Source organism: Protobothrops mucrosquamatus, unplaced genomic scaffold, assembly GCF_001527695.2.
Source record: "Protobothrops mucrosquamatus isolate PMUCROS unplaced genomic scaffold, P.Mucros_1.0 scaffold966, whole genome shotgun sequence".
Taxonomy (NCBI): domain Eukaryota; kingdom Metazoa; phylum Chordata; class Lepidosauria; order Squamata; family Viperidae; genus Protobothrops; species Protobothrops mucrosquamatus.
The window spans coordinates 655,853-683,460 of record NW_015387209.1 but is presented as its reverse complement, the minus strand read 5'-3'; the positions used below and the strand labels follow the sequence as shown (position 1 = coordinate 683,460).

General features: G+C 37.5%; 1 protein-coding gene across 1 annotated transcript; it reads left to right on the top strand.

Annotated features, from left to right (window-relative positions):
• On the top strand, positions 1 to 26,082 carry E2F7 (E2F transcription factor 7). Its single transcript, XM_029284811.1, is given in 13 exon segments — positions 1 to 33; positions 598 to 690; positions 10,399 to 10,677; positions 12,408 to 12,576; positions 19,530 to 19,817; positions 20,504 to 20,662; positions 21,317 to 21,454; positions 22,065 to 22,259; positions 22,595 to 22,661; positions 23,218 to 23,762; positions 24,100 to 24,342; positions 24,742 to 25,166; positions 25,905 to 26,082. Coding segments are annotated over 12 exon segments (2,778 nt in total). The 5' UTR covers positions 1 to 33; the 3' UTR covers position 26,082.
• Positions 26,083 to 27,608: the final 1,526 nt, after the last annotated feature.

Here is a 27,608-nt window from a genome sequence, read left to right as displayed (position 1 = left end):
CAGGGATCCCTTTGAGAAAGAGTGTCGAGAAATGTAAGCCTCTACATTCCGGGGAGCGGGAAGGAGAGAGGAGGGTGGTCTGCAGAAAGAAATTCTGCCGTTGTTTTTACGGGTCCTGTTACCTTGATCCCCCAAAGCTTTCCCACTTCCTCGCAGAGTTGGGAATTGCCTTTCCTGCCCCAGGGGTCGGGGTTAAGCCGGGAGAGGGGTCCTTCTCCGGCTTCAGGGCGCGGGCCGAGCTGGATTGTCCCCGCCTTGATCTGGGAGGTGAGTCCTTGGGAATCCCGCTCCTTTCAAAGCCGGGATTCCTCGTCCAGGTTCTTTGCGCCAAAAGTAACCGATCCCGGCTGAGTAACTCTGAACGTCAGTGACAGATTCGCCAGGGCTGCTCATTCCCAGGCGTCTTCTGTTGAAGTTAAACTTTTTGTTGTTAGTTTTGTTGTTGGTTTGTTATACATTCTGCGCGTCAGGGAGCTCGCCTTCTCCTAAAATTTGCTCATAATTTCGCGGGAGGAGGTGGGATACGGGACCTGAAATTTATTGGGAGGGGGAGTGATGTAAGATGCTGAAGATGTTGAGCAACTTTTACATTTACAGATGGAGTTGAATTGTTTAACACTAAAAGACCTGATTAGCCCGAGACATGGGAAGATGGATTACATAAATGAAGATGGAGACAGTGCACAAAAGGTAAGTAGGCAGAGCTGGATTCCAAAACCTGGAGTTCTTTACTTTAAAATCTGCTGGCAGTGCTAAGGCTTTATTTAAATTATTTTCTTTATAGTCCAAAGTTTCAGATTGTAGTGGGACATTCAGAAATGAAAAAGTCAAACAACAAATTAGAGGAATGGATTTATTGTAATATTCTGTGGATGATTATCATTATGTTAAATGATTAACTAGCTCTACCATTAAAATAAAGAAGAGTAGTCCTAGTCCACCACATACCTTGCCACTCTTTTTCTGTTGGGTACATTTCTCTTAAAATGCATCTCAGCTTGGCATTAGCTCTATGTTTTTATAATCAGCTCTGCTCTATTAAGGAGCTAGGAAATAATTTACTCCAGGCTAACATTCTTTGTTTGGTTTGGGCTTACCAAGTTAACTAAACACAACTAGTGACTTAGTGCAGGAATGATACAACTTTTGCAACCAGGAAGGACTTTTTAAAAACTTTTGAGGAGGTTCCAAAGGCCACTTGAAGTCTGGAAGTGGTATAGCTGAGTGTTGGGATTAAAATTCAGTACTTTGGGAGGGAGTCAGGGTTGTGGGCTAAGTAAAATAAATTTGTTATGCCTGATTTGTTTAAAATAATGCAAAACAAAGCACTATAATTTACTATCAAATGTTGATAGCAGATCACATAATTAACCTGACAAAGTGGAATTGGGCCATTGCGGGTTATTCAGTAATCCTAGCTGGGCAGGATAGTATCTGATCTCTGGAATGAGCCCCCCCCATCCAGATCGACCCCACTCTGCTGTTTCTCAGAAATTCTGTGAAGACCTGGTTCTTCATCCAAGCCTATGGTCATCTTTTAACTTTACTTTTAATGTTTTATTTATTTTATTGTAATTTTTTTCATTGTAATGAGCTTCCCATAGTTGCTGGGAATCAGGCAGTACATAACTTTGGTTTATTGTTATTATTATGCAGTCACTAATGTGCCATTATTTGAGAAAAGCAAAATATTGTGGACCAATATTTGGAGATAATTTTAATGAAATGAATCTACAGAGGTGCTTCTGGCAAACATAAAGGAAAGTTATGTTAAGAAAAAGTTAAAGAAGAAAAAAGCAGAGCAGATAATTTTGTCTTAATTATTCTTAATTTTTTATTTAAAGAATAAATGGAAAGAGTACTGATACAAATACATGTTTAAAGAACATGGAAAATGTGATAAGGAAGTTGGGGAAACAATATGAAGTAATCCTCAATTTACAACTATTCATTTAGTGCAGGCATGTCAAACTCGTGACGTCGTGCGATGTATCGCGACTTTTTCCCCATTGCCAGCAATGGGGTGGGTGCGGTTTTGGCGTGACACATCCGGCCCGTAGGCCGGCAGTTTGACATGTCTGATTTAGTGGCTGTTCAAACTTATAGCAGCATTGAAAAAAGTGACTTAAATAAGTCCTCACACAATGATCACAACATCCCTGCAGTCGTGTGATCAAAATTTGGGCACTTGGCAAACAGAGTGTACTTAAAACAGTTACAGTATCCTGTGGTCATGTACAGTATCCTGTGGTCATTAGCAACCTTCCCAGCCAACTTCTGACAAGCAAAGTCAATAGAGGAAGCTGGATTTGTTTAATGTCTGCATGATTCACCTAACAATTACAGTGATTAAGTGTGGCAAAAAAAAAGTTTTTAAAATCGAGCAAGTCTTACTTAACTGCCTTGCTTAGTAATGGAAATTCTGGTCATAATTATAAGTTTGTGGCTGTATAAGCTGAAGCCTATACACAGGACTCTAGTCAACTAAGCTTCACTATTAAATTGGCACCAGATAAGAATCAATGGAATTTAAGAGGGGTTGGACTTGGACCATTTGTAGCAATATAATGACTCTACGCTAATGACAAGCTTAACTCTGCACACACACCACCACCACCCAGTTCTACCTATTCTTCTCTTGCAATTATGGTTATAAGTCTAGAACTACCTACAAGCAATAGAATATGGGTGAATAACCAGCACATCTCAAATAACCAGTAAATCTCAAATGGCTAATATATTCTAAAATACCAAAGTTCTATAAAATATTTCATAACCAATTTCTAATTAAGACCTGTCTCTTTATTACAATTTAAATCAATAAGGAGAAAAAACTATAATAAACAATTAATTGAAAAATAATATATATGGATTATATGTCAGATTAAGTTGGGGTGTGGCACAAATCCATGTATAGAATTATAGTTCAGAAATCATTTCCAAATAAGATTGAATTGTACATCCATTTTTAGAAAAGCATATAAAAATCCTTGCAGCTGTTATTATATATTACTAGCTGTACCCAGCCACGCGTTGCTGTGGCTCAGTCTGGTAAAAGCGTGTGTTGCTTTTACGTCCAACAGATGGCGCTGTTTTTTAAAAACGCATGTTTTTACCTGTCACAGATGTGACATCTATATAATATAGGTATATAAAACACGTGCGTGTTCGAATGCAACGTTAATAATAATAATAATAATAATAATAATAATAATAATAATAATAATAATAGTAAAGTTGGAAGGGACCTTGAAGGTCATCTAGTCCAACCCCCCTGCTCAGGCAGGAAACCCTATATCATTTCAGACAAATGGCTGTCCAGTCTCTTCTTAAAAACTTCCAGTGTTGGAGCATTCACCGTTTCTGGAGGCAGGTTGTTCCACTGGTTAATTGTTCTCACTGTCAGGAAGTTTCTCCTTAGTTCTAGATTGCTTCTCTCCTTGATTAGTTTCCACCCGTTGCTTCTTGTCCTGCCTTCAGGCGCTTTAGAGAATAGCTTGACTCCCTCTTCTTTATGGCAGCCCCTGAGATATTGGAACACTGCTATCATGTCCCCCCTCCTCCTTCTCTTCATTAAACTAGACATACCCAATTCCAGCAGCCGTTCCTTATATGCTTTAGCCTCCAGTCCCCTAATCATCTTTGTTGCTCTTCTCTGTACTCTTTCTAAAGTCTCAACATCTTTTTTTACATCGCGGTGACCAAAACTGGATGCAGTATTCCAAGTGTGGCCTTACCAAGGCATTGTAAAGTGGTATTAACACTTCACGTGATCTTGATTCTATCCCTCTGTTAATGCAGCCTAGCACTGTGTTAGCCTTTTTGGCAGCTGCAGCACACTGCTGGCTCATATTTAGGTGATTGTCCACTAGGATTCCGAGGTCCCTCTCACAGTTACTACTATTGAGCAAGGTGCCACCTATTCTGTACTTGTGCATTTGGTTTTTCTTGCCTAAATGTAGAACCTTTCTTTTTTCACCATTGAATTTCATTTTGTTAGATAGTGCCCAGTGTTCAAGTCTGTCCAGATCCTTCTGTATGTTAAGGCTGTCTTCTGGAGTGTTGGCTATTCCTGCCAGCTTGGTGTCGTCTGCAAATTTGATGAGTTCCCCATTTATCCCCTCGTCCAAATCGTTGATGAAGATGTTGAAGAGCACTGGGCCCAGAACAGAGCCTTGGGGCACCCCACTACACACTTCCCTCCATGTAGATGCGGTTCCATTGAGGACCACTCGCTGAGTACGGCCGGTCAGCCAGCTATGGATCCATCTGGTGGTGATGCTGTCTACCCCACATTTTTCTATCTTGTTAAGTAGTAGGTTGTGATGTACTTTATCAAATGCCTTACTGAAGTCCAAGTAAATTATGTCCACAGCATTCCTCTCATCCACTAATTTTGTCACTTGGTCAAAGAATGCAATAAGATTTGTCTGGCATGATCTATTTTTGACAAACCCATGTTGGCTTTTAGTAATGACTTTGTTTGCCTCTAGGTGTCCGCTGATTCGTTGTTTGATTATCTTTTCCAGGATCTTCCCAGGTATTGAGGTCAGGCTGATAGGTCTGTAATTTCCTGGGTCCATTTTGTTTCCTTTTTTGAAGATGGGAACTACATCGGCTCTTTAGGTCAGGAGACCATCAAGGGGACACGAGGTCCTAGAAACTTTTTATATCAAGTCACCAAGTCTCTAGTGTAAACGATCAAGGAACTCTTGGAACCCCACATTAGGTAGACCAGGACCGCTAAACTTGAGCAGATCCGACCTGTCCACGAGTGAATGATAAATCTTGCCTATCTTAACTTGTGTTTCTATTCTGTTTTTATGGCACTATTTTTGATAGGTTGGTCTGTTTTTTCCCTTTGTGTAAAGACAGATGCAAAAACGAGTTAAATAGTTCCGCTTTCTCCCTGTTGCTTGTCACCTTCTTGCCACTTTCACCCACTAATGGACCAATCATTTCCTTCACTTTTTTCTTGTTTTTTACATGTTGAAAGAAGCTTTTTTTGTTATTTTTGACTTTGGTCGCAAGCCTTAGTTCGTTTTGAGCCTTGGCTTTCCTCACTTCATCTTTGCAGGCTCGGGCTATTTGCTGATATTCTGACTTAGTTATGTGCCCCTCTTTCCACTTTCTATACTTGTCCTTTTTATCTTTCAATTTGTCAGAGAGTTCTTTATGCAGCCATGCTGGTTTCTTTTGAGAGCTGTTATTTTTCCTCTTTGTTGGTATTGTGCTAGGATGGGCTTTTATTATCTCACTTTTCAAAATTTCCCAAGCTTCTTGTGTTGTTTTCCCCTTGAGGATTCTCCTCCATGGAATCCTTCCCAAGCCCTCTCTAAGTTTATTGAAATTAGCTCTCTTGAAGTCCAAGACTCTAGTTTGACTGTGTTCTATTGCTTGTGCTTCCATAATGTTGAATTCTAGTATTGCATGATCACTACCTCCCAAGGTTCCTATGGCTTCAGCACCTTCTATCATTTCATCTCTGTTAGTGAAAATTAGATCCAAAATGGCTAATCCCCTAGTTCCCTTCTCTACTTTTTGGGAGACAAAGTTGTCTGCTAGGTTTGCCAGGAACCTGTTTGATCTTCCACTTGGTGCAGAGTTTGTCTCCCAGTTGATGTCAGGGTAGTTAAAGTCCCCCATTACTATTATGATGTGCTTCCTACATACCTTAGTTAGTTGACTAGCAAAAAGTTCATCTATTTCCTCTGTTTGGTTGGGTGGGCTGTAGTATACACCTATGGCAATGTCATTTTTCCCCCTTTTATATTGACCCAAATGCATTCAAGACAGTTTTTATCATTGTGGTGCTCTATTTCTGTAGAGATGTAGTTATTTCTTATATAGAGAGCAACTCCACCTCCTCTTTTATTTGGTCTGTTTCTTTTAAATAATTTAAATCCCTCTAGCTGTGTGTTCCATGTGTGGGTTTTATCCCACCATGTTTCTGTAATGGCAACAATATCATATCTTCCCTCGTTAACCTGAATTTCTAGTTCACCCTGTTTGCTGTTCATACTCTGTGCATTGGTGTATAGACATTTGAGTCCTTTGTGACTGGCCCTGTGTTTTTCTACATAACCTGTGTGGTGCCTGAGTTCCTCTATTGTCTTACCACCTATTTGGTTAGTGCACTTTGTGTGGCACTCGCTATTAGAGGCTTCATTTTGCTNGGACCAGCTACAGACATCGTGACTAATATATCCAAAGCCTTCCCCTTTACACCACTCCTTTAGCCACATATTGAATTGTGCTATGCGCTGGCCTTTTCCATTTTGCTCCTTATACACTGGTAAAACCTCTGAGAAAGTAAGCCTACAGCCTATTCTGCTAAGTTCCTTCCCCAAGCTCTGGAAATCATTCTGCACAGAGTGTACATCTTTTTGGGACAGATCGTTAGTGCCAAGATGTACAATAGCCTCCACATAAAAAGCCCTTGCTGCCATTCTTGATTATTTTAGAAATACGTTTCTTGTCCCTACTGACAGTAGCACCTAGAAGACACCTGACCTCTTTCGAAGCCTCTGTGTCCTTTCCTAAATTTACATCCTTTATAATTGAATCACCTACCAGAAGGTAGCTTCTCTTTTTGGATGCCTTTCTGTTCTTCTTGCATGACTGATGTGTAATAGCTGATTCACACTTCTCCCTGTCGAAATCTAGTTTTTCGTCTCGGATCACAATCCCCTGCTTATTTGAGTTACCTTCACAAATACCTTTACCTGTCTCCTTAATGTCCCTATTAAGGTCAGCAAGGGCACTGTAACTGTTGTGCAGGGACACAGCAAAAGCTTTGTGTTTATGGTTCACAGCTCTCACCCTGCCAGATCCCACGGATGTCCACACTGTCCTTCTCCTGCAGGAACTTTGTGGTAGAAGGGGCTGATAGCACGGAGGCTTACTAGAGTAGAGGGGCTGAACTGGACGCCTAATTTCTGCCTGAAGAGCACAGATTACAGACCCTAGATAAATGATCTGTCCTTGTAGACTAGTGATTTGTTTACAGATAGGACAGTTTCCAGGTTTGAAAAGGGTACTGCGAAAGACAGCTGCAAGGCAAGTGTTGCACTGAACTAAGCCAGACATTCTTAGATACAGGGAATCTGAGACACACTTGCCCTGAATGAACTGCTGCTGTTTATGATTTTTAGTTATGTAATTCGCGGGCCGTTAGGCGCGCGGGCTGCTACTTTCCTGGTGGATCCTCCCAAAACTTACAGCTCTAGCAGCAATTGATGCAATATAGAACGTCCCAGCAGCTCTGGCAGGAGTTGAAATGGAGTTTAAATACAAAATAAATACACTATAAATGCAATGGACATCCAATCAGGGCCTAGCTACTTTCCTGGTGGGTCCTCCCAAAACTTACAGCTCTAGCAGCAACTGATGCAATATAGAACGTCCCAGCAGCTCTGGCAGGAGTTGTGTCAAAACTTCAAAGCAATCGGTGAAGGACTTTCGGAGATGTAAGATTTTGAACAAAAACATTTACATTTTTATTTATATAAGATATATGGTCAGTTCAACATATTTGGAAGGAGAGTGTTTGGTGAAATTTATAAAAGGTTGAAATTACAACTTTCAAAATTTATTTTATTCTACCATAAATTAATTTTTAAAATTGTTGATTGTTACAACATTCCTACAACATATGGAAGATCTACTTTGTTCAATCCATTTTTACCATTTTAAGGAAAAGGAGCTAGTCATCTTAGCAATCATGACTAGAGTAATATATTGCAATGAAACATACCAGTTCTTTCTAAGTGTAATGTTTAAAGTGAGTGTACTACTGTTTTTCAATTGAAATTCCTACTCCCTCATCTCCAACTGTTTTCAACTTTTGCAACCATTTAATCATACAATCTTTAATTTGTTGTTTCTGAGTTATGTTTCATTAATAGATTCTAAAGTGTGCCCAGTAATATGTTCAGTGTTGTGAGTTATAAGATTTTAAAATTCAGTCAATTTTCTCAATATTCTCTCTTTTCTATACTTTTGTTGCTGTGATGTTTAGTTGAAAAAAATGGAACCAATTGTGTAGAAGAGCACTGTATAACAAAAGACTTGAGAACTGATTCTGGCTTGTTTGGAAAAAATCAAGTTGAAATCCCAATTTTATATATAAAACTTAATGAACCACAGATGAACGCTTCCTGGTACTCTCCTGATAAACAAGACTTTTAATTAGTAGTTTCTTTGAACCAGACCAAACTGGAAATACTAATGTTTTCATGAAGGTTATGCATGTGGATCTGCATTTATTGATTCAGTAGTGTTGAAAACCTGGATGCATAACTTCTTTTTTCTGTTTGGGTATTTGAAGTTGCTTTTCACCAATGCAAGTAATTATTTTGATTTTACAAATACACTTTTAGCTATGCAATTTGAGGCAGGCAAATGGTTTTTTAATATACATACCGGTATATATATACATATATACATGTATATAAATTTAATAAAATATAAATTACAAATAGTTTTAAATATCAAAAAGAGGAATAAGCTTCTCCTTTTAAGTAGCACTTAAAATGTGTAGCAGCTGATGGAACTATTAGCTCAGAAAGTTATTTGTAAAGCTGAGAAAAAAATAAAAAAGATTAATATATAAAAATGCAGACATAATCTGCTTTTTCTTTATCAAACTGCTTCTACTCAACCCACTCAGGTTACATAAGCAGATTTGACTCCTTTGACACACTCTTTATCTACAATGAATCTCTAGATGTCTAACCATCTAAGCAGGCAAAACAAGTCTAAATGCTTGTTGACTGCTGTGCAATGCTCCCTTTAACAAAGCTAGACGTCTTAATAAGAATTATTCAGTAACATTTCTTCTCTGTAAAGTTCCACCATTCTAAGCAGTTGCATAATACTTAAGTGCAAGGCATTATACTATTATTTCCACTTGTACTAATGTGAGTTTTTATAAATAAGATTTAGTTCTTAGGTTCAGCCTAAACCAAGATGTCTTGTTAACAGAGTTGAATAACCAAAAGTGGATAGGAAAGATGGACCCTCTATTCATGTCTCCCCAAAGATTTGCACTCTTTAAAGAAAAAGCAGGTTCTACAAAGAGGGATAGAAAAAATGGCAAATCAAGTGATTATTCTACACATCTCTGTCCTTAAGACCAAACTGAATATATAATTTAGTAGCATTAAATAATAAATAATAAAGATGTGATGTGATTGCCATATACAGCAAGGATGAACCTTTACTACATCAGAGAGTTTTATCAGAGAATTTTGTTGGTATCTACACATATTTTTGCAACTATTATTTGTAACAGTACTTTAAAAAAGCAGTCATTGAATCTTTACTGATTTCTTCAAATATGAAGGCATTAATTTTAGAAAGACTAACCATTGCTCTCTGATTGAGAAATTACATATTCTGGTCCCCACCACTTCAACACAGTAAATCATGACCAAGCACAATGCTTGAACAAGTTCCTTGTTTATTAAATAAAGGCCTTCAAACACGGGTATCCTTAACATATGACCATAATGATAATAAAGCATGGCTTTTATCATCTTTTTTGTGACAACAGTAAAGCAAAGGCTGCAGTTTTTCCCTATGGGTGCAGTTTTGCTGAAACCAGAAGTGCTGGTTTTCGGCAAACTGTTGTAAAATGTGGTTACATGACCATGGGATGTTGTGAATAGTCACAAATGTGGCCATGTTGCCATGCATCCAAAGTTCAGTCACATAATTGTAGAGAGGGCCCAACCATTCAAACTTCAAATCTGGGTTATAAGTACCCTTTTTTAGGTCAGTCATAATTTCGAACAGTCACTAAGCAACTGGTTGTAAGTTGAGGATCACCTTGTATCTGGAAGTTATGTGATGTGCCGTTACACACTGCAACTCCTCTAGGAAGTATTTTTCAAAGAAGCTGGAAAGTCTAAGACTCTAAACAGTGATTTGCTCCAAATTTGAAGTTTCCTTCTATCCCAATATGAATAAAGAAAAGCACTGTTCTGAGAATAGTTGATCTAAATTTGATTCCCAATTTCTGTGACTTAAGTGTTCTGATGTCTAGGTTGAGTCAGTTTCTTATCATCTTCCCAAATTGTAATCTCTTTTCCTCCCTATAAAAGTCAGGTAGGCTATTTGAAGAGCCTTGTGTGGTTAGAACTATCTTATTTCACATTTGTTCCCATGAAAGTCAGCCAGATGACATTGAGATGTCTATGAGAAGAACAAGAGCACAGTATCGCCCTTTCTGAGAGGTATCCTACCCTCAATACTAAAGGAATGTCTGATCATCTTGGCTAGGATCCATTAATAGTCTTGAGTCTTGAGCAGGTAATTCTTGATATGAAACTGATGTGTTGTACAACCTGAGAGTTATATATTTTATATGTTAATTGGCTGCCTTCTTTCTAACAGGAAAATATATTTGATCGACCTAGAATGACCCCAAAGACTCCCATGAAAAATGAGCCCATTGATTTGTCCAAGCAAAAAATCTGTACTCCTGAGAGAAGCCCAATTACACCTGTGAAGCTGACAGATAGGCCTCTTGCAGATCCATGGACTCCAACAGCTAACCTAAAGATGCTTATTAGTGCTGCTAGTCCTGACATGCGGGACAGGGAAAAGAAAAAAGAACTCTTCAGACCAATTGAGAACAATGAATTCAGCGATGCTCTCCCCGATTCCTCACAGGTAACTCACCTGTCACAGGGAATATTGTCATAATTAAACGGCTACCTATTTTAATTATATAACATTCTCTTTAGGCATGTAAACAGCTGTTGTTTAACATCTGCAATCTCAGCAACCTTCACTTGCATTCTATTCTCTCATGGGAGCAATACAGGGCCAGTAATATGTGTGATTGAGGGCATAACATGACAGGACAATGGCAACCTGTTGCCATCTGAATACTTTTTGAATTTAGCAGAATTTAAAGCCTGGACATATAATTTATCTCCCACAGTCATATGATCTCATTTTGTGCACTTTACAACCACTGCTTCATTTTTTTGCCAATTTCCAGCAGAAAACCCCCATTTGGGAAAGTGGACTTGGACTTTCAACCACATGACCACCATAAAAAACTGTCAAAACTTCAGTTGTGGTCATATGTTGCCTTGAGTTACATCTGCAACAACTTATGGCCAAAATTCCAATCCCAATTGTGGTTGTAAATCAAGGACTTCCTGTATTTCTGTTTCTCCCCCTTATATCACTGCAGGTTTCCCTGTGCAAACCCATGACCAGGGCCTTACTGTGTTTCTTAGTAACATTTAAGAATAAGAAAGGTCATAAAAAATTGTATCAATTTAGAATCAGATTGAAACATTCCCAATAATAATTAACATATTGATTCAATTTAGCCTGCAAAAAACTTCACTTTGACTACAGTGATATTTTAGGAATCGCCACTTACTGTCATAGATATGCACTGTTAGTGGGTGGAAGTCCAAAATCGGTCTCCCCCTTTTGTACTTGCACTGAGATATTGCATGCAAGTGTATAAGAGGTGGAGCTTGCATTGTGACATTGTGACATACATTTCATCATTTTAATAAAATCTCAACTTGCCATAATATCCCTGCTTACGTTGTATCAGAGTCTCATGGTATCTACCAATATATTAACTAATAATTTTGGCACTGTGGTATACATATGCAGTGCTTTTTTGTAAAAAAAAAAAAAAAAAGTGCCGGAACTCACACATTATACAACCCGCCTTGCCTACCCTACAAGGTTTCATCCCAAAAAGGTGCTGGAACTCCGTTCTGGGCGTTCTATGAGAAAAAAAGCCCTGTACATATGGATGGATGGATGGATATGTACTGTATATGAGACTAGGAAGATGAGCAGGAACAGACATAAAAGACAACTTAATATAGACTTAATAGACTTTCAGGCATTGCAAAAGTATCTTCCTCAATGCAGTCTAAATTAAAATGGGTGGGTCCCCAAACTTTGTACCTACTTGTGAAATATTTGAGCAGTTGCTGCAAAAGAAGTGACTAGTTGAATTGAAGCATTCTTCACTCATTCTAGTGAAAACACTGCTGAAAATGTGTAACATAGAAGCTTCCAAAGAGGAAAGAAAATATATATGAATACCAGATTAGTTGATGGTTCTTAAGAGCTGAATTATTCTCCCTGGATTTTCCAGAGCAAGGTTTTGTTTCAAACTATAAGTAAAACAGCACTTCTTTAAACCAAATCTGCTTTCTATATGAATTATAGTAGCATGTTTCTAAATTATATGTTTCTGAATACTAATACAGTTTGTAATAAGAAAGCAATACATCTAGTTTTCAGAAATGAGTTTCTAAAACAATAGTTTGTACATGTATTAGTAAACAGCTATATGTAACTAATGTTTTAGCATAATGTAACAGATGGCCATAAAGAACCATTCTCTCTGTTTCTAGTGTGATACTGCAGATGATGGAATTGCAGATGAATATGAGAAACAAAGACCCAGCAGAAAACAGAAAAGCTTAGGATTGCTGTGTCAAAAATTTTTAGCTCGCTATCCTAGTTACCCTTTATCAGCAGAGAAGACAACAATTTCTTTGGATGAAGTGGCGTCCAGTCTTGGTATGTATCCAAGCAAAATAATGTTGATTGCAAAAGTGAATGTTCCTAATAAACCAAATATAGACCTTAATGTGAATCCATCAGACATAGTGCTGTAAATATGCCATATTTAACTGTATTGTGCTACTGTGTAATTTGCATGTGTTCTATTTAGTTTTCTCAGAAGGTGCTGCTAAATTGTTTTGTAATGCTGCCAAGTGATTCCTTCACAGGAATCGATCCAACAATGCATTCCAGTAGGAAAAAGCATAGCTGAAAGAGTCTGTATCAGATCAGTGTGTTTCATGGTGTTACTTTCACAGGCAGGTATTCACTTTTAAGTCTATATCGCCTCCCTTCCACATCAACACATAATAATATCATGCACTATATAGTGTGAATAGTATGCTTTGAAATTAATAAGTGCATTGTTAATTTAGACAAACATTAAAACTGAACTATTTCAACCCATCTAATACCTTGAAAACGTGAAATGAGTGGTTTGCTTTAAAATGTGAACCACATAATTTGTTTATAATCAGTTATAGAATTTCCAAATTTATTTTGGGGGATTTCATGTTTTCCATGTTTTTAGCTGACTCAGTTCATATCTCCTTATTTCTTGATGATGCAAATTTTAGTCTCCAGAATATTCTTTATCAATAAAATCATAACAGAAGTTATTTTACTACCTATAATTCTAAGACTGGAGAGAGGTCATTGCAATAGTGCTGCAGAATATTTTGATTGTCACCAAATGATCAGTTCCACAAATTGCCACTTGTGAAGCTGAGTTGAGTAATAAATTGGAAATGATGCTGTTGTATTGCTCTGCCTGCTTCTCAACAGTCTCCATCCCCAAGCTGTTTAAATTCATTGCTGGGTGTCTGGTTGATTTCCTGAAACTGAAATGCTGAGGAATTTCCAGCTTTCTCCCTAAAGAATCAAGTCAGAACTTCATAGCCACCATGACAACAATGGGTAATCTCAGCTAATCATGGGCCACACTTGATTTGGCATTTACCTCAGAGATGTGATCTTCTGGAGGATATCACTACTAGCCCCTTGTCAAGAAAATATCTCTTTCTAATAACTTTGAGGCTTGTGCGCATCACCAACTGCTGCAGGGCTGAGAACCCATTAAAATAGGGCACTCAGTGTGCCTTATGGATCACTCTTGTTTTCAGAAATCGTTGGGAAATATCCCAGAAATTTCATGAGCAGTTCCACACACAGTTGGTCAGACTCTAGAGTATGAAAGAAACTAAAGTATTCTATTTGTAACATCAATACCTGGGAAGATCCTAGAAAAAGATAATCAAAAAACAGATCTGTGAACAACTAGAAGCAAACAAAGTTATAACTAGTAGCCAGCACGGGTTTGTTAAAAACAGATCATGCCAAACCAATCTTATTTCATTCTTTGACAAAGTGACTAAATTAGTAGACCAGCGAAATGCTGTGAACCTAGTATATATAGACTTCAGCAAGGCATTTGACAAAGTAGACCACAACCTACTTCTTGGTAAGCTAGAAAAATGTGGGATAGACAGCATCATCACCAGATGGATTTGTAACTGACTGACAAATTGTACTCTACGAGTAGTCCTTAATGGTACTACATCTACATGAAGGGAAGTAAGCAGTGGGGTACCACAAGGTTCTGTCTTAGGCCCAGTACTCTTCAATATCTTCATCAATGACTTAGATGAGGGAATTGAAGGGGAACTCATCAAATTTGCAGATGACACCAAACTGGCAGGAGTAGCCAACACCCCAGAAGACAAACTCAGGATCCAAAAAGATCTTGATAAACTTGAACAATCCAACAAAATGAGTTTCAATGTGGAGAAAAGCAATGTTTTACATTTAGGTAGAAAAAATCAAAGGTACATACAGATTGGGCAAGACCTGGCTTAAAAACAATAACTGTGAGAGGGACCTTGGAGTCCTAGTGGACGATCATTTAACCATGAATCAGCAGTGTGCAGCAGCAGCCAAAAAAGCTAATACAATGCTGGGTTGTATAAACAGAGGCATAGAATCAAGATCACACGATGTATTAATACCGCTTTATAAAATCCTAGTAAGACCACACCTGGAATACTGCAGCCAATTTTGGTCACCACATCACAAAAAAGATGTTGAGAGTTTGGAAAAAATTCAGGGAAGAGCAACTAAAATGATCAAAGACCTGGAGACTAAAACATATGAAGAATGGCTGCAGAACTTGGGTTTGGCTAGTCCAGGGGTAGGCAACCCAAAACACTCAAAGAGCCACTTGGACCCGTTTCCCATCGAAAACAAAACACTGGGAGCCGCAAAACCCTTTTGATATCTAAAATGAAGATAACACTGCATATATCCTTTTTTATATCATAAAGGTAAAAAAGGATATATGCAGTATTATTTTCATTTTAGATGTCAAAAGGGTCTCTCTCTCCCTCTCTCTCTTTCTGCCCTTGGTCTGCCAGTCCTCTTCCCCCATTCTCTTTCTCTCTCTCTCTCTTTCCTCTCTCTCTCTCCCTCCCTCCCTCCCTCTCTCTCTCTTTCTCTCTTTCTTTCTCTTTCTCTCTCCGATCTTCTGCTCACCTGGCAAGCTGGCTTCAAGCTGTTCTCCAACAAGCTCAGGGGTAGGCAACCTCGGCTCTTTTATGACTCATGGACTTCCACTCCCAGAATTCCTGAGTCAGCATAGCTGGGCTAGATAGCTGTCTCCTGCCATTCCTGCTTCCTGCAGAGATGCAGCAAAGGGAGGAGCCCCGCCCAAAAAGCTTTTCAGCTTGTCAGAAAACACTGTGAGTCTACTCTTTTACACACACACACACACACACACACACACACAAATACAAACACAAACACAGAGAGAGAAGCAGGGAAGCGCAAGTGCCTCTCTGTCTCTCTGCAAATGGCAGAGGAGGCTGGGAGCCACAGGGGAAGGCTCAAAGAGCCGCATGCGGCTCCGGAGCCGCAGGTTGCCGACCTGTGGGCTAGTCTAAAGAAAATAAGAAATAGGGGAGACATGATAGCAGTATTCCAGTATTTGAGGGGCTGCCACAAAGAAGAGGGGGTCATGTTATTCAGCAAAGCACCAGAGGACAGGGCAAGAAACAATGGTTGGAAACTGATCAAAGAGAGAAGCAACCTGGAATTAAGAAGAAACTTCCTGACAGTGAGGACAATTAACCAGTGGAATAGCTTGCCCCCAGAAATTGTGGGCACTCCATCACTGGAGATTTTTAAGAAGAGGCTAGACAGTCACTTATCTGAGATGGTATAGATCAGTGGTGGCGAACCTATGGCACGCATGCCAGAGGCAGGACTCAGAGCCCTCTCTGGGCACGTGCACCATCCGTCCCTCTTCAACCAGCTGCCCGCTAACTCACCGAGGTCCCACGTGCCCGGATGCATCCCAGCATGGCTGGTTTCCCTTCCCCCCCCCCTTCCCATCCCTCCTGGCCTCGCATGCTCTCCTTTTTCTGGGTACGACCCACTGTATCACCTCCTCAGCTGTCGGCCGACCGTCCAGCTCTGAGGCAGCTTCTCTGAACTGCTGGCGGCGGGCTGCGGAGCCCCAGAGTGGGGCTGTGGCTGCTGACGGACACCGTCGGCCCCCATACGCTCGCTGGCCTCTGTGCAGGGGCCGATGGTGTCAGGCAGCAGCCGCCCCTGCCTCGCCTTGCCCTGCGACAATGGCACCCCCACCCTACATCGCCTTGCCTCGCCTCACCCCGCAGGACGAGCCTCCTGCCCACCGCCCCACCTGCCAGAGACCCCTGGATCTTCCCCAACCCTGCCTGGCCCTCACAGGTGTCCCTCCCCACGAGCAACATCGAGGTGACCATGTCCACCTTGGCCACACCCAGTCTGCCATGACCACAGCCACGCCCACCTGGCACCCAGAGATAAATAAGTGGGTTTTGGGTTGCGATTTGGGCACTCGGTCTCTAAAACTTTCGTCATCACTGGTATAGATTCTCATGCTTGAGCAGGGGGCTGTACTGGAAAACCTCCAAGATCCCTTCCAGTTTTATTCTATTCTATTCTAGTCAATATTTGGTTCCTTCCATATTCTAGAGATTGACACAGAACAGCTTTCTGTTCATTAAGGCATCCTTAACTTATAACCATTTGTTTAGTGACTGTTTGAAGTTACAATGGCACTGAAAAAAATGACTTACTGCCGTTTTCACACTTAAGATCATTGCAGCATCCCCATGTTCAGATCAAAATTCGGGCGATTTGCAACTGGCATGCATTTATGACAGTTGCACTGTTGTGGGGTCATATGATCACCATTTGTAACTCTCCCAGCTGGCTTCCAGCAAGCAAAGTCAATGGAGGAAGCCAGACTCACTGAACAATCACATGATTCATTTAACAACTGCAGTGGTTCCCTTAACAACTGTTGCAAAAAAGGTCACAACATGGGGCAAAACACTTAAAAACTGCCTTAGCAATAGAAATTTTGGCTCAATTGTGGTTATAAGTCAAGGACTACTTCTACTCCAGGGTTCCACTTGGTTTACTGAAGAGAGAAATGGCAGTAGTGATCACTAGTACAGTGCTAGCAAAAGGAATGAATACATTTGAATAGGGATATGAGGTTAGTTTGGGCCTACCCCAAAGAAAAGGGCAATGATAGGTTTGATAGTTTTCCACTAAATATATTGCCACCCAAGGCTGAACAGGAAATGCCTTGCTGGCTGTGAGTTGTAGTCATATCCAACAAGAGGATACCAGGTCGGGGGAGACTACATTAAACAAAAATTGACTATTAAGTCTTTATAGGTGAACCGATATTACTAGACTATTGATGTAATTTTGGCCTCATATAATTATATGATTTCTTACATTTTTGTATAACAGATTGCCTTAAAATAGTTGTTTTGCATAGCAAAGTTATTTCTCTTCTATAGGAAGTTTAATGAAAAATATAATGAGAAATGAAGCCTCAAGAAATATAAGAGCAGTAAATTATTTTCAGTGAAGACTTACATCCCCCAGATCTGCTGTTAAGCCAAAGTAACTACATATCTCTCAACTTACACTTTTTATAGTACCCAAAACTCACATTAATGCAACTATCTTCAGTTTAGTTCATGGATAATGAAAAATAGAAAGTATGCTTTTATTCCAAATGTAAATCTTTGAATGGAGAATAAATAGCAAGTTTATATACCATAGGTTCAAAGTAATCTGTTCCCAGCTGAATTCTTTTTTATTATTATTATCATTACTTATAAAATAATGACAAAAAGGGAAAAAACAAAAACCCAAGAATAATTAGGATAAAATACATCAATGAAAAAAAAGCCCCATACAGAAAGTACTTTTTTTAAAAGTGAAAAAAAATACAACAGGAAAAAGAAAAAAAGTAAAAGTAAATGACTATAACTACCATGGTTTTTTTTAACCTATTGTATTTTGTATAATCTAAGTAGGGTTTTTTGCTTTTAAAGGATTTAACAAGTTGTTCTAGTGTATCAGGTATCTCAGAAACTGAATATGCTGCTGGTTCCCAGTTGCCTACTTAATTTTATTGACACTATCGACTTCAAGAAAAATACCTATTTCAATGTATATTTTAAGGTGAACCATCTTAAATTTTTCAAAGACTCAAGTCATGAATAAGGAGCAACTATTGCTGCTACTTATAATAATAGTATTTAAAGTTGCATTACTGCCGGGTAATAGTGCTAGTCTTCTTATCTCTAACAGTATTACTCAGTTTTGCATAATTGTTTTTGAACATTACAAATATCTGTATATTTGTGTTACAGGATAATATATGTGCATTTACAAGACCGTAAGACATTTTAAATCCTCTTATAATAAATCTGGAGCTCCCGCTCTTTTCACTAAGGAACATTAAGACAGTTTTGGTGTTGGAATAAAAAAAATAAGAGTTCAAAAATTTCCTTTCACTGGAACAAATTCAGATTCCAGAAAGCAGCCTTAACAGGAGCTCTGCCACAATCTGGTTATTACTTTTCTCTTGGACTTGGGATTGTTATTCTTCCTGCACAGTAATTGTTAAACTCTTTTCAGTGTTTATATTTATATGTATATATAAATTAGAAATTTATAAATTAGAAATTATGTGTTGCTTCTACGATATTTTTAGTGTCTACCTTTGGAAATATTGTACAGGATTGGCGGCCCATTAATGAGCTGAAGCTGATATGGAATCTGGCAGAGCTCAAGGGTATTGTTCATGGATCAATAATTCCTTGTTCATACAAGCATATTAGAATATAACATTTTAAACGGAGCCAGTGTGTCACCAATTGTCCACATTACATACAACAGAGAATTGTTCTTACAAGATCAATTGCAAATGAGTATCTTTAAATGAAAAGGACTTGATCATTTGATTTACAGTGCAGTCCTGTGCATGACATCTCACAAGGAAGTTCTGTTACAGTCAGGGTTATTACCATATTAAGGAAGAATAATGCTTTTGCACCTTCCTATTTATAGCTACCTCACAATGTACCTCACAAGTACATTAACTTCTGCAGTTTTTGATACCCCATCATTTCTTATTAATGATACAAACCTTTATTGACATAAATAGCATCACTGCCAGATCTTCTGAACTTACAAAATTCCTTACAAAATTTATGATCTATAGGTCTTCTGATGCATCCTCTGCACATTCTGTTGAATAGTGCAGAGTACTTAGCAGTATTTTTTAAAATTTATACTGCCACAAGTAGTTCCTAAAGTGTTTCTATCACATTACCATATTGTTTTTATCTTATATAAATTAATGCAATTACAATCTCATCAGAATTGTAACATTTCTGTTAGTCCTTATTTTTACAGAGGTAGTTAAATGCTAAGCAGAAAAAATTGGGATCCCTGCACTTAGAAGTAAACCTCCATCATTTGTCTTCCCTCTCAAAAATTCTACTGCTACAATTCCTTAATTATGTTCTCTGTCTTATGCTTTGGTTTCCTACATCTAGGAGTTGAACGCAGGCGAATTTATGATATAGTGAATGTCCTGGAATCTCTTGATCTTGTTAGCCGAGTTGCTAAGAATCAGTATTGTTGGCATGGTCGCCACAGTTTGAGCCAGACTCTGAAAAAACTCCAAGAAATAGGAGAGATTCAAAAATATGAAGAACTCATGACTTCTTTCCAGCAGAAAGAACTCGACTTTGAGTGTAGATTTGGAGAACACAAAAAAGAGAGCTTTGTAGATTTCCAAGATCGACAATTGCTTGACTTCTCAGAGACAGATTGTCAATCTGGTAAGTTAAGGAAGAGAACTGACAATATTAAAAAATGTATGTAAGAAGTATATGCTGTATTCTATTTTACATTTTTAAAGAAATTATTAGATCCAAACAATCATTTTCTTTAGATTCAAGTGGTCAATCACATGTCAAATAACGCTTGTGTTTTGCCCTCAAGTTGCAGCCCATAGAGTATATGGCTATTGTTTCATAACTTGATGCCATGCTTCTATGTTCTGGTATAATTGATGGAGAATAGGGAAGTGCAGCAATTCACATCTGAAGCGGACTGATGTTTTAAAACAAATATGGGCACCTTCAGATTCTCCTTCAAAAAATGAAGATTTTTCACAGGCATATATAGTAATTGTGTCATCCCAGAGAAATATATGTTTGAGTTACGGAGTGATTAGCAAGAAAATGACAAGGTGCTTTGGATTCAAAGCATTGCACTTCCCTAATGAATAATCATTCCAACTTCACTTGTTTAAGATATCATTTTATAATCCTTTCATCTGTCCTGGAGATAGTTAAAGTGCAGCTATCCATCTGTTATAGGCAATTATTTTCTGCTCATTAAAAACATGCTTTCCAACAAGGATTTTGTTTCTTTCACTTTTTGTCTTGCACAAGTCTTCATAATATTTTCTTGGCTGTTAATATTGTAACATGTTGTGACTTGGGTTTTGTTTGTAATACAGCATCTGCAAACAGCAGAAAGGACAAGTCATTGAGGATTATGAGCCAGAAATTTGTCATGCTGTTTCTTGTCTCCAAGACCAAGATAGTCACTCTTGACATAGCAGCAAAAATATTGATAGAAGAAAGCCAGGATACTGCTGATCACAGCAAGTTTAAAAGTAAGAATCACTTCTGGGGAATGAATGTTCTGAGTCAGCAAGAAAAGTAATAGTTATATTGGCAGAATTAGAGAACCTACAGCATATGATTTTTAAAAATCTTTTAAAAGCAATTTCAATTTGAAAATAAGTATAATGTACAAATACCAGGAAACCTGTTTCAAATGTTATGCAATAATAATTTCTTGTGATATTTACTGAAATGATATCACATAAAATTAGTATGGCATCTCTTGTCAAAGGCTAAGATACTAACACATTTCAAATAGGATACAGTCTTGCTTGATTAAAATCAATGTTAAAAAATTAAAAGTAGTATTACTTGAAATGCTAGTTTTATATTCCTAAAATGCTGTGCTTCTAATTCGTTGTTAATAAAAGGAAAATAACCTACAGGGATTAAATCCAACAGCATCCAACTGTCATTACTCACTGATAAATCCTTTAATGTATAACATATTGATTTTTTAGGTCTATCCACTTATTTATTCATTCAAATGACCCTCAACATTCTGCAGGACACTTTACTTTGTGCCAATTCCCCATAATTTTAGCTTTTCATTAACACTGCTTTTTTCTAATTTGTTAAATTTATATGTAACGAATGAGGACATATAGTTAATTATATTTGAACTATAGCTGTTTTCATTTCAGCAAAGGTAAGAAGACTGTATGATATAGCTAATGTCTTGACAAGTCTTGGACTCATCAAGAAAGTGCACGTAACAGAAGAAAGAGGTCGTAAGCCAGCCTTTAAATGGATTGGGCCTGTGGAATTCACTGGAAATAATGGTACTTTTCTATTTTTGCATTACCAAGTCATTTCCCAGATAGCTTTACATCAGTTTCTGGATTTATGAAGAAAACTGATGATATCCAGATAACACTGTAAAAAAATTCAATAGGTATTATAAGGTGATAGAAAAACAGTTCTGCCTATGATTTTGTTTAGCCAAGTATATACTTATTAATCTGACTGGTTTAGTATCCATGTGATGTACCAAGACTACATCAGAGATGAATAATTTGTGAACATATAAATATTTAACATGGCAAGCTCTAAATGAGACATGACAGAACAGATATGGAGAGATGATGTAAACACACTGTTCAATAAATATAGTTTTATAAAAAAAGTTGCTAGCGTGTCAGTGACATTCTGAAGCAAGACAAGGAGTAATTTTACTATTATATATGATGAGCAAATAGTTAGGAAGCAGAGATATGATTTATGGTAAGAAGACTGTTAGAAGGGGAAAAAAGGTTCATTTTTCCCATGTAGAAAATGTAGCAGAAAAAGTAATAAAGGGACTATATGTTTTGCTACAGGACTCATGGTCTAGTAAATAATAAAATATGTCATCCTTTGAGTAACCAATTTAATATGAGTGTATTTGTTTAGGTGATACAAAAATGGAAGTTCGAACCTGTGCTACTCTTACTGAAGTGAAAAGACCAACCCGTGTTCCACATCAAGCTTACTCCAACAGAAAAGATCGACTGTCGCGCCATGCTTCTTTCAGTGTTCCTCAGCCTTCTGAAATGGTCAAAAGGAAAGTTAGTTCTGAACCAAGCAGCCCACACAAAGAAAGGCAAGGTAAATGTTGGGACAAGCACTTAACCAAAGCCATAGCTCTTCTAATAGCTTTCAATTAATAGCTAAATGTTTGTGTGTTTATTTTTGTGTAATACAGTTTCTGTCTGTAAACTAAAATTAGACTACCAATTAAAAAACAAAATATTTGTAGCTCAGGGTTGATAAATACAAGTCTAGAAAATATATATAAAAGGTATTCTTGATCCTTTTTGACAGTTCATCAAAGAGATTGTGAAATGCTTTTTCGCTGACTTTTCTTTTTACTTAATCCTATATGTTCCCCATGTATTACGGTCACACACTGATAATTGATTTGATTTTCTGATCTTCCTTAGATGATTACTGTTCCAAAATGATACGCCTAGCATCTGTTTGCTGCCAAAATTTGGAAGATAATAAAAGGTATATAGAAATTGAAATCTGATGTCTTATAAAAATAATATTCTGTTTTAAACTTGTTGACAACTTACAGTTTAGTGGTGGAAGGCTGATGTCTGTGTTTCATGAAGCATTGAATGGTGTACTGTAGCCATATGTCATAACATAAAGTGACTTTAGAATGAGATGAACTCTAGAATATTTATTTCTAGCTATATTTATGATATATAGAAACCACATCAATTACATAAAGATGTAATGCATGAATGAGATATTTTTAATTAGGGTGATTAACCATTGTGTGAAAAAATGGATTTGTTCTACTAGTAGGTATATTAATTCACACTGTGTCTGCAATTTACCACAGGCCTATTTCAGACCTAATTCTGTTGCCTAAATGTTGCTTATCTGAATCTCTTTCAGTTCCTCATATCTTCTTCCCATCATTAATTAAATGAAATAGTTTCATTTATCTAAACCTCTAGATATTTGGGTTGCATCCAAAGCTGTTTGACAAAGATTATGTTAGAATGGGAATAGTTTAATGTGGTCTAATTATTTTCCTTCATCTTTCTAATAGAAGTATTGAAGCAGCAAGAAATATGGGCATCATTTCTTCCTTCTCAGTTTTTCCTGTTCCAGAAGATTCAGACTATTGTGCTAATGTCTTCTCTTGCTTTCCTGAAAAGACCAACTCAGATGCATTACATCGGTCTTTACCAAATGGGATAAACAATCAAAATGTACCGTCATCTGCTGTATCAGCTTCCAAAACTGAGACAAGGGAAACCAATGCACTCCCCAGCCAACCTTTTGTTTACTTGCCATCTCCATCCCTTTATATGCTGTGTGGCAAACTTCATGAAAGTCATTCACAGGAAAATTTTCCAGAAAAAAGAAGTGAAGACACAGAAGGCCACGTTTCCCCTTGCTCATCAGAAACTGCCAAATCTCCAGTTTACTTTCGCAAGCGGAGTTCCCAGAAGTGTACACCTCCCACTGCAGCTCCATTTGAAGAGGCACCCGTAGCCAAAAGACAAAGCCTGGAGCAGAGCGATGGTCCTATTTCATTAGTAGTACCCAAGGTAAGAGAAATTCAGAACCTGTAGAAAGCTATTTCAGGGAGTCATCCGAAGGAATAGATATTGTATTTATGAAATAGTATATTCCATCTCCCTCGCATATCACTTGGTTGTCTTTTTATGGTGACTATCTTTGCTGGGTTTTTTTTTATTTAGAAAGGGAATATTGGCTCTTACTCCTTTCTTCAACAAGACACTTAATTGAGGACGACCAGGTCGTGAGATACTTTCAAAGAAGTTTCAATTCCCTTTTCTGAGGTTTTCCTTGACAAATTGGAAAGCGTTCATCTAAGTCTTATAAACACCATCTCAGTGTGTGTCATTACACATAGGATTCTACTCCAACAAACACATTAAAAAAAAAAAAATCTTCTGGTAAGTCGGTCGTGATGCAAAATCTTCTTCAGACAATAACTGCAGCTCCCTTGACCAACAGAAAGGCTTTCAACTTGAATCAGGGACTTCTGAAATTCTGGAAACTGTCATAACAGCAACCCAGGACCATGAAGAACCACACAGGAATAAAGATGTAAAAGAAAACTTGAAAGAAAAGGAACAAACCTCTCAGGAAAATAGCAAACCATCTTTTTTACCACAGTATCTCTACGTACAGCCTGCAGCTGGTAAGGGCTAAACTGAGAACATGCATGTTAACTTGGCATTTAGATAAAATATATTTTCACAAAAGCTATAAATTCCTAGAGAGATTTTCAATAAAATGCCAACAACCCTTTAAAAAAATGAAAAAAATCCAGATAGATACATAATATAGCAGATATATAACTGAATGTCTTGATACATTTCAGCTTAATGCTTCCAGGAGTGTTCTAATTCTATGCCTGAAGCTCTATGTGATTTCTGAGAAGGCTCAAACACATCCAGTGATATTCAATGAAGTTCAAATGGTATTTTGAGCTCAACGTTTTGAATGTGAAAGTTTACAGGTCATTGCTATTTTGTCTTTATCCTTGAGAAGACAGGATTTTACTGTATTTGGTATCTTTTTCTTTCTTTTGTTTTAGGATTAAATGGTTTAAATTTCCTGTTTCCTACCAACCAAGCCTCTGCTCCTGTCAGCCTACCTTCAAGCCGCTTGCCTTCACTTAATGTTCCTTGTATGATGGTTCCATCTACTGCATTGGCACCATTCCCTCTTATCTATTCCTCGGCAGGAACAAGCCAACTTCATTCTTCATCTTCTGCCTCTTTCCCAAATGTCAGTTGCGTGAATTTTAGTATGCCTGGCTTGACTTCTACAACTCCTGTTTTCATTGGGACCCCTGCCGTGCTAACTCCAAATTCATCACAGATACCTACACTGGAACCACACCAGCAGTTTCATTCAGCTGTACATCTGAATCCTCTCCTTGGATCTGCTTGCAACTCCGTTAAAACGGACTCATCAATTTGCATGGGACATCCAGTCACTCTTCTGAATCTACCACAGGTGAGAAAGGTAATATTATTATAAAGCAAGGAGGAAACATTCATAAGAAGATATTAATACAATAATATTGATTCTACTTAAGCTAGATAATATTATTTCCAAAACTGTGGTACATATCTGCCACCTAAAGTTCATAAAGTTATTGCTAATTATTTTGTTATGTTGTAAACAGTTTTTTTTATTATAAGGCCTTCATTCAGGTAATTACTCATATAATTATTTAGTTGTGTAATTTGAAATATTTCATTTTTAGATCCATGCATTCTGCAGTGCGTATATATCCATACTGCTGGAGATACTTGCATTATTATTATTATTATTATTATGGTTGATTGCACAATCAGCTATATGTTTAGATTGGTTTTAGCATTATTACCTATTTACAACATTGAAATCATAGCTGCCGGTTCTTTGGCTCATTTTGGGCTTCATATGGATGTAGTTCTTCCTAAGAACCTAGGATGTCATATATTGGTGGGTCCAAGCACTGTGGCCTTTTGCAACTGTCCAGTGGAAATGTTTTCAATGCACAGATTTTTTGGCCTCTCAAATAATTTTCTCGAATAATAATTTTGTTCCATTGTTTCAAGTCTAACAAATCAGCATTGCATTCATTAGTATGGGACTGAGCATTTCTTACAATGCTATTTTTTCTTACAATGCTAAAAGTTTTGTTGAGTGGGAATAAGTTGATATATATAATCTCTATTAAACTGTATTATCTCATTTTGTGCATAGCCTTCTACAACTCCACTAACTCCTAAGAATATGCGTCCAACAACTCAAGAAACATTTTTCAAGACACCTGGCAGTCTAGAAGATCCTATCATATGGCGGAAAAATGAAGGCAACCAGAGTAGAACATCAAGTTCTGTTCAAAGAAGATTAGAAATATCCAGCAAAAGCTCTGACTAATCCAGCCGATTACTGCAATATGGGTAGCTTAGAAAAGAGTCTTCTACTTATTACAAGGAAAAAAATTATTGCATTAAAAAGAGAAAATGTGTAAATTTTGTTCCATAGGTACATTTGCCTCCCGTGCATTTGCCCATTACTTATCTTTCTCCCTCATGAATACCCTGGGTGTGTAAATATCAATTTGGATTAGAATTCTAATTATGCAAATACATTTTTTTAAATTCCAGAGCTGAAAAAAATAAAATGTATCAAAAAGATAAGCAAGTTTAACTATGACCCAAAGTCCAAAACTTGGGGGGAGGGCCTGGCTAGCACTTAAATAGTGGGGACACTTTTTACAAGGGTTCTATTTATCCTGTGTTGAGGGGGGTTAGCTGGAAGGGCAGCAAGAACAGGGTCTGCTGAGACTGATTTAGTCAGTAACATTTGTAACTTCAAAGCAGACTTTTGCAGAGTGCTTGAATGTGACTGACAGATGTACACTTTTTCCTGCACTTGTTAAGAAAAAGCCTAATTTACAGTAATGAACGAATGTATTCACATGAATTACTTTAAGGCCAAAATAACTGTGAACTTACTTTTGTATTAATGAACTTTGTAATTTCTCTTGTGCTTTTTTTCCTGCACAAAATGTTCAGGTTGTTAGTAATTGTCTCAAAAACCTTTTTCCTAAAATTGTAGAGGCAAAAAGATTGTTTCAAGAATCATCAGCCTCTAAAATGTTTACTGTAAAATGTAGCTCTTCCCTAGTTTAAGTATATGAGGGAGCTGCAATTCTTGAGCCAGCATTTCTTTTACAGCATTACACAGAGATCATCTTAACTGCAATTCTGCCAAAGGGACTGAAAGAATTATCTTTGACTGATGTGACTGTATTGTGTAGTTGTATGAATTAATACTCCCAAATGTTCATTAAGAAACACTTTAACCACAGTATTTATGGCATGAGTGACCATTGAAGTCAGAAGGAACATATGATGTAGGAAATGGAAGACCTGCAGCCTAATATGAGTTAAATTAATCAATGAACCATTTTTTTAATTAACAGAAGGAGAAACTTGTAGTCCACAAGTTTATGAAATTGACACTTGAGGGCAATATATATTCACAAAGTAATTACTAGTGTTCAAAAATTTAATAGATTAAAATACCTTAAATGGCACAGATACTGGATTTTTAAAATTATCATGTTACTTTTGAGTTTATAATCAAGTAAATGGCCTTTTTTAACCTAGAATGACTTTGAATTCATGATGTATGTTTCTTAAGGTCAGACACATTTTCTGATCTATCATTTCATTAAGTTTTAGGAAGAATTATGGCTTTAGTGTGTTTAATTTTGAATAATGGAATATGTTACCAAAGGAGGTTAAAGATGAACAGTTTTAGTGGAGCTGAAATTGAGAATATAATAACTTCCTGTTACATTAAATCAGTAAGAACCTTACATGGAAGGTATTTGATAAGATTTACATTTCTTAAATCTCAACAGTAAAATCATTTTGGGAGATTTATTGTTAATTT